Source organism: Oryzias latipes, chromosome 1, assembly GCF_002234675.1.
Source record: "Oryzias latipes chromosome 1, ASM223467v1".
NCBI lineage: Eukaryota > Metazoa > Chordata > Actinopteri > Beloniformes > Adrianichthyidae > Oryzias > Oryzias latipes.
Genome location: NC_019859.2, coordinates 2,359,649 through 2,372,818, shown reverse-complemented (window position 1 = coordinate 2,372,818; position 13,170 = coordinate 2,359,649). Strand labels below are relative to the sequence as shown.

General features: G+C 42.3%; 1 protein-coding gene across 2 annotated transcripts in view; it reads right to left on the bottom strand.

The window, feature by feature from the left end:
- Nucleotides 1-12,497, bottom strand: part of mgat5b (mannosyl (alpha-1,6-)-glycoprotein beta-1,6-N-acetyl-glucosaminyltransferase, isozyme B) — a 161,068-nt gene extending 148,571 nt beyond the window's left edge. The window contains exon 1 of one of the 2 annotated variants that reach the window (XM_023954032.1): nt 11,967-12,497. In XM_023954032.1, coding sequence (XP_023809800.1) covers nt 11,967-12,034 — 68 coding nt within the window. In that variant the 5' untranslated portion in view covers nt 12,035-12,497. The remainder of the gene's footprint in view (nt 1-11,966) is intronic. The other variant, XM_023954031.1, reaches the window with a different exon arrangement.
- Nucleotides 12,498-13,170: the final 673 nt, after the last annotated feature.

Sequence of the window (13,170 nt, the reverse complement as noted above, 5' to 3'; positions counted from 1 at the left end):
AGACCATAAATAAAGCTGTGATCACAAGCAGAAAAGAAGAATCGCAAAGCCAAAGGCCACTTGAGACAAGCTGCTGTTTTTATTTTATCGCTGGGCATAGATGAAGGAGAGCTCTAAGAAGAAAAGAGCACAGTTTATCCCTTAATGCACAGCCGGCCAAACGGTCATGATTTCTAATATAACACATGGAAACAGGAAGAGGAAGAAAAGACTCAAAGATAAAAGCTGGCAGCTCGAAATATGAGGTTACCTAGAGGCAAAACATATCACTGTAATTGCTCTGTCCTGTATCCTATCTGCCAAGAGGTAGCATTTATTTATCAGGAGACTGAATATTTCTTGTTTTTAACAGTGGGATTGACAGTCCTGGTGATGAATGTAAAGACTGAAGTCTTAGTCGCATGCAGCCATAAGGGAGGTTGACCTGTGCAGGATGGTTGACCTGTACGGGTTCTGTGGGGTTTTTTTGAGGCGTCCTGGTCCATTGAGGGTCATCTTCAGGGGAGCGCAAGTGTGTCTTGCAGTTCCCTTGAGGCTCGTGTGGCTACCTCAAGTAAAGTCATGAAAATGGAACATACCATTGTTGTGTGTGTGGTAAGTGTATCGTGAAGAATTTGTAAAGATAATAGAAACCAAAAGAATTCTCTCATCTGCCTTGACTCGCATTTGAACTGTAGTGCCGTCCCATTAATATAAAACCACAGAGGTCTATATGATGTGGATCCACCTTTTGCAGCTTTTACAGCTTCGACTCTTCTGGGAACGCTGTACACAAGGTTAAAAATAGTGTTCCTAGACATTTTTGATCATTCTTCCAAAAGTGCAATGGTGAGGTCACACACTGATGTTGGTGGAGAAGGTCTGGCTCTCAGTCTCCGCTCTAATTCAGCCCAAAGGTGTTCTATGGGGTTCAGGTCAGGACTCTAATTCCTCCTCCACCAAATCTCAAACTCCGCACAATGCAGTCCCAAATGGACCGTTCTCCTGGCAACCTCCAAACCCAGACTCTTCCAGATGGAAAAGTGTGTTTCATCACTCTAGAGAAGGCGTCTCTGCTGCTCTAGAGTCCAGTGGCAGCGTGGGTTAGGTCGTGATGTGTGGCTCGGATGCAGCTGCTCGGCCATGGAAACCCATTCCATGAAGCTGTGACTCTTGACTGTGCAGAAAGTCGGCGACCTCTTTGCACTATGCGCTCCAGCATCTGCTGACCCCTCTCCATCAGTTTACGTGGCCAAACAACCATAATTAATCTATATATAGTAAAGGTGTAATGATACACGCAGTTGAACCGAAGCGTTTCGGTACGGCAGTTTCGGTTCACTTCAGTACTGTTTCGGTATGTTTTTTCTGTTTTCCCCCCCCAGCTGCTCGCCTTGTTGTCAGCATCCATGAAGGGAAAAGACAGCTGGGTAAGTGGATTGCTGTGTGTTGACATTGTTACACAAAGATAGCGTAACACAGTAACACATCTAACCTGTTAATGAACTTAAAACGGCATCGACTGTAACAATCAGGTCTACAAGAAAAAAAATGTGCAAGTTCAAATGTTTTCTTTTTCAGGCCAGTGTTAAGTATCCAAAGATTTTGGTTCCTGGCAGCTAATAATTTTTCTTATTTTAATAAGCAGATCACCTACATGGGTCAATATTATTTATTGCAGTTTGTAAGTAATTTCTTTCTGCCTTTTTTGTACTGAAAAAATACCGAAAATAGATAGATAGATTAAAACTTTATTAATCTCCCAAGGGAGGAAATCATGTGTCCAGCAGCAAAACACACACAATAAATAACAATAAAATAATAGATCATAAAATAGCAGTTCATATCAGGCAGATTTGTTAAACAGCAGTACAAAACCGAAATGTGCCGAACTGAGCCCTATGAAACTCTGAATCAAACCAAATTGAGATTTTAGCGTATTGTTACACCCCTAATATATAGTGATGCTCCAGATCATAAGGTGACTGTTGTTCTTTTTTTAATATCAAGGCTTTCAAGTGTGGCTTACAGTGCGGAAAACACGGGCAGCATGCCCGTTGAAAAAATTTGCACATACATTTTCTCTCTATAGGTTCACCAAGCAGTCTACGGCCTTAATATTTCATGTGGGTCACCCATGTCCCCCACATAAGTTTGACCAAATCCACCCAAAAGAGCAATTGTGACTAAGGTAGTAAAGTCATCGATCAAATCAGCCTTTTGGGCTTTTTGCTGTAAAGCAGCAGCCCCCAACCCCCGGGCCATGGACCGGTACCGGTTCTTGAGTCATTTATTACCAGAATAAATAACTTACATTACTTCTGTTTAATTTATTTCGGAATCTGAAAGATGTTTTATTTTGAAAAATAGCCAGATTCTCTGTTACATGTTACGTCACTCTTGCCACAGGCCAAGGCGCTCTTCTTGGTCACGTGATAGGTTACCGCTAAAATAAAACCCAGGAGCTAGCAGCATGAGTAAAAAACAAACATCTTTGGAAAGTTTCTTTGCCAAGGGGAAAACGGAGACGGAAGAGGAGCCTTCCACTTCCCAAAACCCCTGAAAGCTACATTTACTAGACAGTTCTTTTTTGCACCATGAGTGTGAGAAGGGGAGAGGATACTGAGACCTATGCGATGTACAATGATATGCCTGTCAAAATAAAAGTACAGAGTTCGTCTTGTAATCTTAAAGACCGGTCCATGAAAACGTTGTATGACGTCACACCGGTCCGCGGCTTTTAAAAGGTTGGGGACAACTGCTGTAAAGGCTTTAAACCACTAATTTCCTCCAGTGGGGCGCGATGCCCCGTCAGCCGTTTGGTTTGTGCTGCTCCCTATGAAGTGAAGGTGGAGCGCAGGTCTCCACATTCAAAGTTCAGCCTCCTTGAACTCTGACATTCAACAGCACCGACTACATTAAAGCATCCATCCATCAAAACGCAAACAAGACCAAGACAAACCCATGTTCTAAACCTCTATAAACCTAAAGGATTCCATACATTTCAGGAGAGCTTCATGCTACCACAACATCTTTACTCAAACACGGAGGTTCTGTCTTTATTGATCTAAAGCAAGAAAACTTTTTTACTTCAAGGTTTAAAAAACTATAATCCATTATGATGTGCTGGGCTCTAAGGGCTGAGTTTAAAAGGTCAATCTATCAAATCCATTTTCACAGTAAAAACATGCATTATTGATTGATTCATGAAGTCTTGCACTTGATTTTTTTAGAGGATCTCTTGTATTTTTCAGGCAAAAAACAACTTCACTGCTACGTTTCATCCATCCATTCAAATCCTTCTACATGAATATCAAAACACAATTTATTAGAAAATAAATACTTGTGGAAATGTATTAATTGAATTTGTAAATCTAAAATCAGATCATTTTAATGCATTTGCATAAAAAGAAACCTGTAAAAGATGGTCTAACGTTCTCATAAAAATGCTCCAATATTCAGCCAGGCGATGGGAATCACACCAGCAACCCTCCCAGATACGAGCTGCTTTTTCAGCTCAGATACGTTTGGATCAAATGGGCTGCAGAAATCAGAAAAACTGCATCACTGATTAGAAATCACAAATGAATGGAAAGGCGAGCAGCGGAGATGTGAGATTTCAGGTTTAACCATTTGAATAAATCAAGGTGATGTTTATTTTGTTCATTTTTAGACAATGAGTCAAAATGTGAAAACAGACAGAAGATCTCTTGAGCCTCTTTTGTGTCAAACGTCTGTCATCTGCTGTTTGACATCTGCAAGGAAAATGAATTGAGATTCAGAGAGAAATCTGTCAGCAGACTTTAATAAAAGAATCAAATCTCTGCCTTAAATAAACCCAAACCCAAGCCTTAAGTAACCATTTACTGCGAGTTTTCGCTGTTTTTTTGCGACATGCATATTGCGATAACAATAAATTTGCGATTTATTGTGCCGGCCTATGCAGTTTCCTGACTTTTTTTTGTCGTCCTGTTAAAACACAGTTAAGCTCCGTTCACACCGGCCTCAGGAACGCACGTTCAAGCGACCAGTTCCAACGGAAGTCAATGTAAATGTGCATTTTGGGCTTCCGCGTTCAGAACTCTTGCGATCGCGGTTAGCCACGCACGTTTCTACTACAGTTTCTACGTAGAAAACGTGAGCGTTAAAAGTTAAAGCTGGTCGAACTCTGACCAGTCAGGGACTCAGATTCGGTTCTGACGTAAGGAGGGTGTCCTCTGTAATTCATGCCAACCGGTTGAAAATCAATAGTGGCAGAGACACTAATGATAGCGGTTTGTCCCAGGTGGGAGTTGTGACGCCCTGTTTTTCACATATCACAAGGCAGTAGAGCAGGTCATCCAGCAACCGAAGGGTTGGCGGTTCAATCCCCGCTCTCCCCAGCCAACTGTCGTGTCCCGAGCGCGGCTCGTCTGCAGCTCACCGCTACCCCAGGGGATGGGTCAAATGCAGAGAACATATTTCCCCATTGTGGGATAAGAGAAGTTAAAACTTCATTTAATTTAGAGCTGTGAAAAGAAAAAGCCTGGAGCAAGACTCACCGCTTTGACATTTTGCACCAAGCCTATTCCACCTGTAGGACGTTTGCTAATAAACAGTCGGAAAAGAGGAAAAAGCCCCTCCCTTCTTGTCCTTTATGAACACCATGGGCCAAATGCACGTTCAAGAATGCACATTTCACCCATTCTAGAACACACGTCACAAGCTCGTTGCGTCTGTAGCTTTAGTCAAGTCGCCTAAAGATGAACGCATGAACTGGTTTTTCTAGGTCCTGCTTAGACATCAGATGTTTAATTCTTGAAATATTTTTAAGATGATAAGAGCAGATGAAAAGACACCGAGACTTGGAGGAATCCAGGAGAAAACAGCATCTGCGGTTGTTCATCTCTGGTCAGTGAATCGGTCCGCCCTGATTCCCTGAAGTTTTTGGGACGTGGAGGTTAGGTTTAGCACAGCTAAAGATTCAGTGAGTCATTCATGAGGCCAAACATCCGGAAGAAACCAAACCACTGTCTCCACATGAGCAGGGAATGTCGTCTTCTCAGAAGACGACAGCCAGCACGCTTGACTTTCCCAGCATCGCCTGAAACCGAGAGACTCTCCTGCCTCGCAAACAAACTTCCCTAAATTAATGATGCTACGAGAAATTAGATGAGCTCGGTGGTTTGGCACAACATCGGGGGGATGCAGTTCTCCAAGATGGATGTCTCTATGCGGCACACTCAGGTGAATTTAAGGACTTCTTTATAAGCAAAGTGATGTGCTTTACAATACAGGAAGATGTTGACACTAAAAAGTCTTTATTATGATGGTTTGAGTGTGTAGTGAACATAATTACCGCAGGCTGATCACAGCTGCACAGGAATCCTAATGAATTTCATAATTTATCTGATTTCTAAAGGCAGGTGCAGCTTTTTCCTCAAAAGACCTGCAGACTCTCATCCTTTTTAGAAAGGCTGCAGCATTTTCATTCTTTAATCTTGATGGAACTTATTTCTACTATCGCCTAAAAAAATAAAATAAAGTGGGGGTAAACTACTGACAGATAATTAATTTAGCCTTGTTTTAAATGTTTTGTCTAAAAAATTACTTTAGAGGAGTATAAATTCATGGACATAACAAAGTGAATTGATTCTCTAAGAGAAGATACTGCTCAATCATTTTTTATTAATCAAACTCTACTAGAAGACGAAGGCCCACGACACTGACAAAAACGTTGAAAAATGTGTTTCAGCTTTACAGATGCCGTGGATGAACGACGACCAGTTGTTTAATATTTAGCATAAAGGAGGTGGCTCTGCCGCCCTGGGACAGTCGACTTGTCCAGGTGTGCCCTGCCTTCACCAGCAGCCAGGATAGGCTCAGGCACCCCAGTGACCCTGGAATGGGGTTAAGAAGATGCATCATGCATGAAAAGGGTCTCTGCCCAGATGACCTCCAGGAACTCCAAAACCAAACAGACATCATGACACAAAACCCTTGACCTCTGATGTTGGAGCCATCGACTGTATATGAGAACTGGACTGAGTAACCCCATCGCCCTGGTCTTCCAAACAGGAAGTACCCGCTGGGCTCCAAGAAGCCAAAATCCTGCAGTCCTCTATAGAGAAATAAACCGATACTATTGGTCACGATAACCATTCTGGTCCAGATACCTTATTTTTTTTTTACTATATTCTTGATAATGTTAATTTGGTCTAGCCTGCTTTCAAGAGGTAAGTTGTGGACTTCTAACAAGCTCACTCCTGATTGGCCAGAGTGGTTGCCATAGAAACATTGACCTAGACCAACTTGGACCAATCACTGCTTACTGACAACAATTGGCTCCAACATGGTGGGATCTGCATATCTTGAAAAAACTTGCTTGTAAGAACTGGAAGTTAACCATTTTTTATGGATGACATCACACTGGCTCAGCCCTTTTTTTCCCATGTATAGTCAATGGTTTGGAGCCATTCTTGTTCTTGGTTTGGATTGGAAAATGGTTTTGGTTTGCTTTGGGTTTTGTTATTTTTTTCTGTTTTATTGCACTGTGGCCTGTATTTCAGTCAACCACTAGTGGCACTGTGGAATTTCTAAAGGTGTACAAATAGTTTTTGGGTGATGGGAGGTCACATGGGTTGTGTCCGAAATCCTTCCCTACTCACTACATAGTGCGTTCGCCATTTTGTAGTCCTATCCGAATCTACAATTCCAAAATGGATTGCCCTAGAATTTTCCCAGAAGTCCCTGAAAAAAAACAGTGTGCATCGATGCACATTAGATTGGCAAATATAGACCATAATGCATTGCGTCTGAACAATTTTTACCAATAAACTGTATTTTTATTTTCAAAAGACATTGGACTTATAAATAATCGTCGCAAAACGGTCATATCAATTAGATTTTAACTTTGTGAAATCGATGCCATCATATCCGCCATTAAAAAAAAAAAAAGCAAGCAGTAAAAGTGAGCATGGTGACCAAATTGTTTTTAAAATTCAGGGCACTACATAGTGCCGCACTACAGTTTTTTAGTAGTTAGGGGTTAGGGTGGGAATTTTCTTCATAGCCTTTTTTTAATAACTTAAATAAATCCATGTCATAAACACCAAACATTATTTTCTATTAAAAAATTATCATCATCGTCATCTTTAATAATTAGGAACACAATGGCAAAACCCAAAGGCCTCTTTTACCCGGACAATATCCATCACTGCCTTCACCTGGACCCAGAAGGTGACTCAAAGCAGGACTGAATCGTCACTCCACCCTGATAAGCTGATGAAACACTGTCTTGCACAGTTTTCCTCCAAATGAGATTCAAACACAGACTGATCTCTGCTGTGCCAACTTTATTCAAACAAATTATTCATCTCGACTCCTGTTGTGTAACAAATGCTTACAATGCAAAGCAGCTGGATTCTCGTGAGGTTTGCAAGGTGGCAGTCTCCAGAGAATCTATCATGCTAGCATCAGAACAAAGTCAGTTCCAGTTTCCTATAAAGCATACAGCACAGAAGTGGGAGCTTTCCATTTAAATCAAGAGGCAAGCAAAAAAATAAAAAAAATGTGAAAGCTTCACACATCCAGAAAGATGCCAACCTGCAGACATTAGCATGTTGCTGCAGGGCTTTTCTGCAGGTTGCAGTCAGATTTATACTTCTGAACTGAAAGTGCCAGTGTTGGTACCCAAACCATTCGGCCTGCAATAACCATTCGGGGTCCTTTCGACTGAGGATAACGTCACACTACGGTAACCCCACTTGGACAAACTACGTAGCGTGGAGATCTGATCGGGTTCTACAAATTTTCATTTCACATTTCCTTTTGTGACCTGAAGCCATTCTCCTTCAGAAGTTGTGTCTGACATTATTCTTTGTAGTGTTTATAGAGGGATTTTGCAACAACCCACTTTGTATAAAGATCTGTGGCTGTTGGAATGAACCGGCTGCTCCACACAAGTGAACCGTGTCTCTGAGCTGAGCAGCTGGAGTCTCATAGCTTCATGTTCGCAGGCAGGGAAGGTGCTTTGAAGAAGGGTTCACAGTCCGTTCGGCTGCAAATGCACTTAATAATAATCAAAACAATCATAAAAGCACGTTCAGAAGATAATCTTGCTCTATATCAGAGCTCTGTTTGTTTACAACGGACCGCATTATTTCTTCTTCTATGGTAGTCTCGTAATTTGTCCAGACCAATCACTATCCGATACGTCATCGGACCAACGGACAGCCAATCACATAATGTGACGTCAGCACTACTCGAAGGACCATGAACGGTTGTTGCAGGCCGAATGGTTATGGTACCTACACCAGCATGTCAGTGGTCGTTCTAGTGTGAGGCAAATCTTCCCTCACTTTGCACCAAAGGTTGTACTGTATTTTTCGGACTGTAATGTATAATAAAGAAAAAAAAAATCATATTAGTCATACTTTTGGGAGAAACTCGCGACGGGTCACATTTGCGTCCACTGCCTCTTTTATGAGGTATGTCAGATTTGATGCTCAATCCATGTCCAAAAAAATGTTCATAAATTTGATATTGCAGATGTGATCATCGACTACATCTCATTTACAATCAATGCATTCAGAGACTCTCCCAGGATGGTGAGCTTCACCATCTAGTGCAGGTGCTGCGTCTGAATGATGGCGCTTTTGGCGGAACTTCCCTATCTGTGACCCAGTTTGAGGACTTGTTGTCCCGCATTAGTCTGAGGAGAGAAAAATAAGAATAATGTCTCAATGCTAATAAGATAAATATAATGTTTAGGAGAGCGGTCAGATTCTCCTCCATATTTGCTTTGGACGGCGCTTCTGCATTTCTGTTCGTAGCAAATACTGATGCACACACCTATAGCGCCCTCTAGCGGTTGTTAGTGGGGAAATAACGAATAAATGAGCCAATATTTATTTAACCCTTGTGCTATCTTAGATGACCCCACCCTTACATTGACGTGTTCTCCCTACCATGACAAAGGTGGATAAAGGTAGAAAGATTTCATGTAATCCATGGACACCAGTGAAGATCACAAATCATTGAAGAAAAAAGGTTCAGCGCACTGTCTAGTGGGTCTAGATGACCCAACTCCCAATGTGTGCCTAGGATAGCACAAGGGTTAAAAAGAAAAACACATTTAATTCGTTCCTGAGTATAAGTCGTACCCCTTCCTAAAGTTTGCAAAGAATTCAGTAAATACAGTAAAGCTTTATACCAATTTATCCCACACATTTAACTCTGTCGCTGCCTTGAAACTGTAGTTTTATAAAATAGTAAAGCATGCCCCCCCCCCACCACACACCTCCTTTTAGCCATCCTGCAGGGTATATTAGAACAGCTCGATCACTGTCAGGCGGCCCCCGTGTCGTAACACGGACCATCATTTGACATGAAAATGAGCCCGTCAAACACTTACAGCTTACTTCTACCTATTTCGACGTATCCAGCTTCATCTGGTCAACGAAGGCTAAAGATCAAAATCTGTCCTCACCTACAACAAACGTAGACTCTCTTCAGATGACCTACTGTTTGCTTTTCATCATCTTCCTCAGAGCCTTATTACTTTAGGGAGATAAAGCGAGTGAGGCCAGCAGCAGGTTACCAAAGATAAAGGGGTTACACAAAGGACGTGGTAGAAAATTGGTTTATTTAACAGATAACCATTAGGTCTTTTTGTGCGCCTTTTATATTCTTTTCATCCATCAAATAATGAATCTGGTCTGTGTGTGAATAGAACAGGGTTAAAGGCAGCCTTGTTTGGAAGGAAGGGTGACTGATGGAGAGGAAAAGAAGCAAAATCAGCTGATGTGGGCGAACGGCAGCTTTCCCAGGGCCATTGTTTCTACTCCTATCATTTAGCCGTTTTTCCCCAGTGCCGCTAGATAGGTGATGGGAAAGGAAGAGGCTCTGGTCCTGCCTGACAAGTCTTTAATTAACAGGCTTAAAGCAAAAACGCTCCACTTCTTATAATAGGATCAGGGGAGAGATGAGCTATCAGCAAACACACACACACCATTCATCAGATTTTGGCCCCAGGTAGAGAGACCCTTACTAGCGTGGATGAGCCTTGTTGGAGGCGTTATTCCTGCTGTTTTCAAAGAAACCTTTCCTATGAACTCTTCTTTAATAATACATCATACAAAACCTTAATTTTATTTAGGCCAGTTGTTTTTGCATGGCTCAGGGTGTTGGTAAAGCCTTAGTCACAACCGTACGGAGGGTTGACCCGTACGGGTTCTGCATGTTTTTGGGTTGTCTGGGTCCACGGAGAGTCATATAGAGGAGCAGCTGCATCTTAGCACAGGTGTGTCTTGCAGTTCCCTTGAGGCTTGTACGAACACCTTAAGGGACGTCATGAAAACGGACCATTGTCGTGTGTGTGGTACATGTATTGTGAAGTATTCTTAAGGACAATGAAAGTAGCACTCTCTTCCAACGTACAGGTGATGCTGTCACACTAGGGGGCAAAGGATCATGGCTGATCCGCGATCTGTACGATACTCATTCTATGTCAGTTTCCAGTTACTAACAAGGTTTTATTTCTCAGATGTTCTAGTGTTGGCTTATATCATTCCGCAACTTTAAAGTGATCAACTTTTCTTCTCGTTTTTCAGATGTTCTTCTGTTGTGCGTTTTATTTTCTTTCTCTCAAATCCAACCAGTACCGGCAGACTTTTCTGGGTCTGGTTCTCCAGGAAGTTTCAACACTTTGGCATTTCACCTTCTGATAATCTGATCATCAATGGACCAAGGTGGTCTCAGTTCATTTCCGATTGGACTGAGCTTCTGTTCGCTCCGAGTTTCCTCCGGCTGAATAGGTTCCGTGCTCAGAGCGGAACAACTGGAACAAAACGGCAAAGTAGGAACATAGAAACCATGGCAACGGTTCCAGCAACTCAGACATGTGGTCAGATGAATAGAGGCTCATTAAAACAACTTTGACCGTGATCCACATTGCTTATCGTGGTTTTTCTTTCAACATCCAGTATGCCATAAACACTCATCAGCGTACAGTCTTAGCTGCCATCTACTCAGTAGGCGCCTTGCAGCATGCCTCCGCTGTACCAAAGTCAAAAGTGTACCTGATGTTGTTCAAAACTGGCAGCGAAATATAAAATTTGACAAGGATTGCAAAGCACAAGACTTCCATTATTCTTTCTCTCGTTTCTTTGCCCAAACTCATAATTTATGGCCAATGACTGAAGAGATCTCTAGTCATGTGGTTTTGTTTACAAGCTTCGGTTCTTGAATGTCCGGTAAAAGGTGGTCTGAATACAGGCCAAACGTAAGAATCAGGGCTCCATCTGGACCAAATGATGCGGAACCAATGGTCTAATCTGCTCTGAATGCACCCCAAATTAATTTGAAATGGCTTGGATTAAATTGGACTAATTTAGTTTGCCTTTAGATTTCTTTTTGGTTGGGGTGTCGCCTTGAAACATGACTGGTTTTAAATTGGTTGCGTTATCAAAAAACGAAAAAAACTGAAGACAGAAGTGTGAAAGGGTCCAGCAGGAGCTTTGGACTTCTCACAAAAACCAATAAACAAACTCATCTAGGAGATTTTTTTTATCCCTGCTTAGCTCAGACCTTTGTAGGATTTTAAGATGACTGACATGAGTTGTGTAGGAAGTGGTGACGCTGTGCATTGATAAACCTAAAATTGCTTGACAGAGAGGGAATGTATGAATTAATTGTATCTTTGATGTGAAGAAATCTCCAGTTTCATAATCAAAGACAAATCAAGAAACAGCAACCAGCAATGCATGCACCCCCCCCCCCCCCCATGTCTGTCCAGTCTCTTTATCCATCTGATCCAACAGAAAGACAGACCTTTCAGTGTGTGCGTGTGTAAACAGCCTCCCCGCTGCGATGCATTCTTCCAGGGCTTCACTACGGAAGTGGACATGTGTGTCGGTGATGAGAGGATGGATGCTGAGTAAAGGTGAACGCGCGTGAAGCAGGCACGTGCTGAGGGACGGGGACACATCTGCCGCTTTGTCTCCTACCTGAACGGTTTGAACGTCACGAGGCATCTTCTGACCATTATTTCACCGTCGATGCAGCCAGTAATCATTTCCCAAAACCAGCGACCCCCGACATCGTCGTTGACCTCCACACCTGGAACTTGACACGAGCAAGCATCTCAGCCACCCAGCAGCGTCCGCAGCCCCGGTCAGCTCGCGGAAAGGAACGGCCACCGCCAAGTGCGCTCTCGGTCATCCAAGAGGACAAAACAAACAAACGGAAACTTTCGTTCGGCGCGTGCCCTGCTGCTGCCGGTTGGAAACAGGGTTATGAAGCGTTACATCCAGGAGCGAGCGTCGTTAACCGCGGCGAGAGTCCCTGCAGGCTGCACCGCCGCCGTCTGCTGTCGGCGCGCGCGGCTCAAACTGCGGTGCGGTCAACTTCCGACGAATAACGTGACGCGTCTCAGCGCGCGCGCGCCGTTCCAAAGGAGCCGCCGCGCAGAGGCTGAACTTCACTGGAAGCCAGCGGACTGTAGCAGCTGATCCTCTGTGTGCCAGTGCCGGTTCAAATCTACCGAGCTGAAGACTTCCGGTTAGTCCTTTCACAATATGAGCCCTGATGACGAACGGTTAAAACAAAATATACTAAATATAATTAAAATAATAATTCAAATTCATTTAAAACAATCTTAATGTTTTATAATGGGATATAATACAACATCAAAATATTTTATATTAAAAGATTTGAATATATAATTAAAAAACAATGTGTGAAACTAAGCAGATAAATGCGCCACTGTTTGCATAAATTGTGAAGCTTTATTAAAATAATAAAAAAAAAGAGTAAAATATTGTTCACAATTTTTTATAAACATTTAAAGTAAATGAGCCCAAACAATTTAAATACTAAAACTATAAGTCACGTTTACCTTTGCAGTGTGTCAACATCTGCTCCATTACCAACAAAAGCATACAAGGACATTATTGAGTATTAACTTAGCCTCATGCTGCTCCATCTATGAAAGTGTGTAAATTCCTTATTGTATTTGCTGTAAATTAAAATATTTAATGTAAAGACTTGAAGATGCAGTTTGCATCTTTGTGGGTTTCATTGCTCTGTTGCAGATTTTCAGGACCACGGACAGCGATTAGGACGCGGCTGAATTAGGATGCAACAGCGACACCCAGAGGTTCACACAATAACTGAAGTAAGCCAAAAGGAGGAAAAAAGAAAAAATAAGTT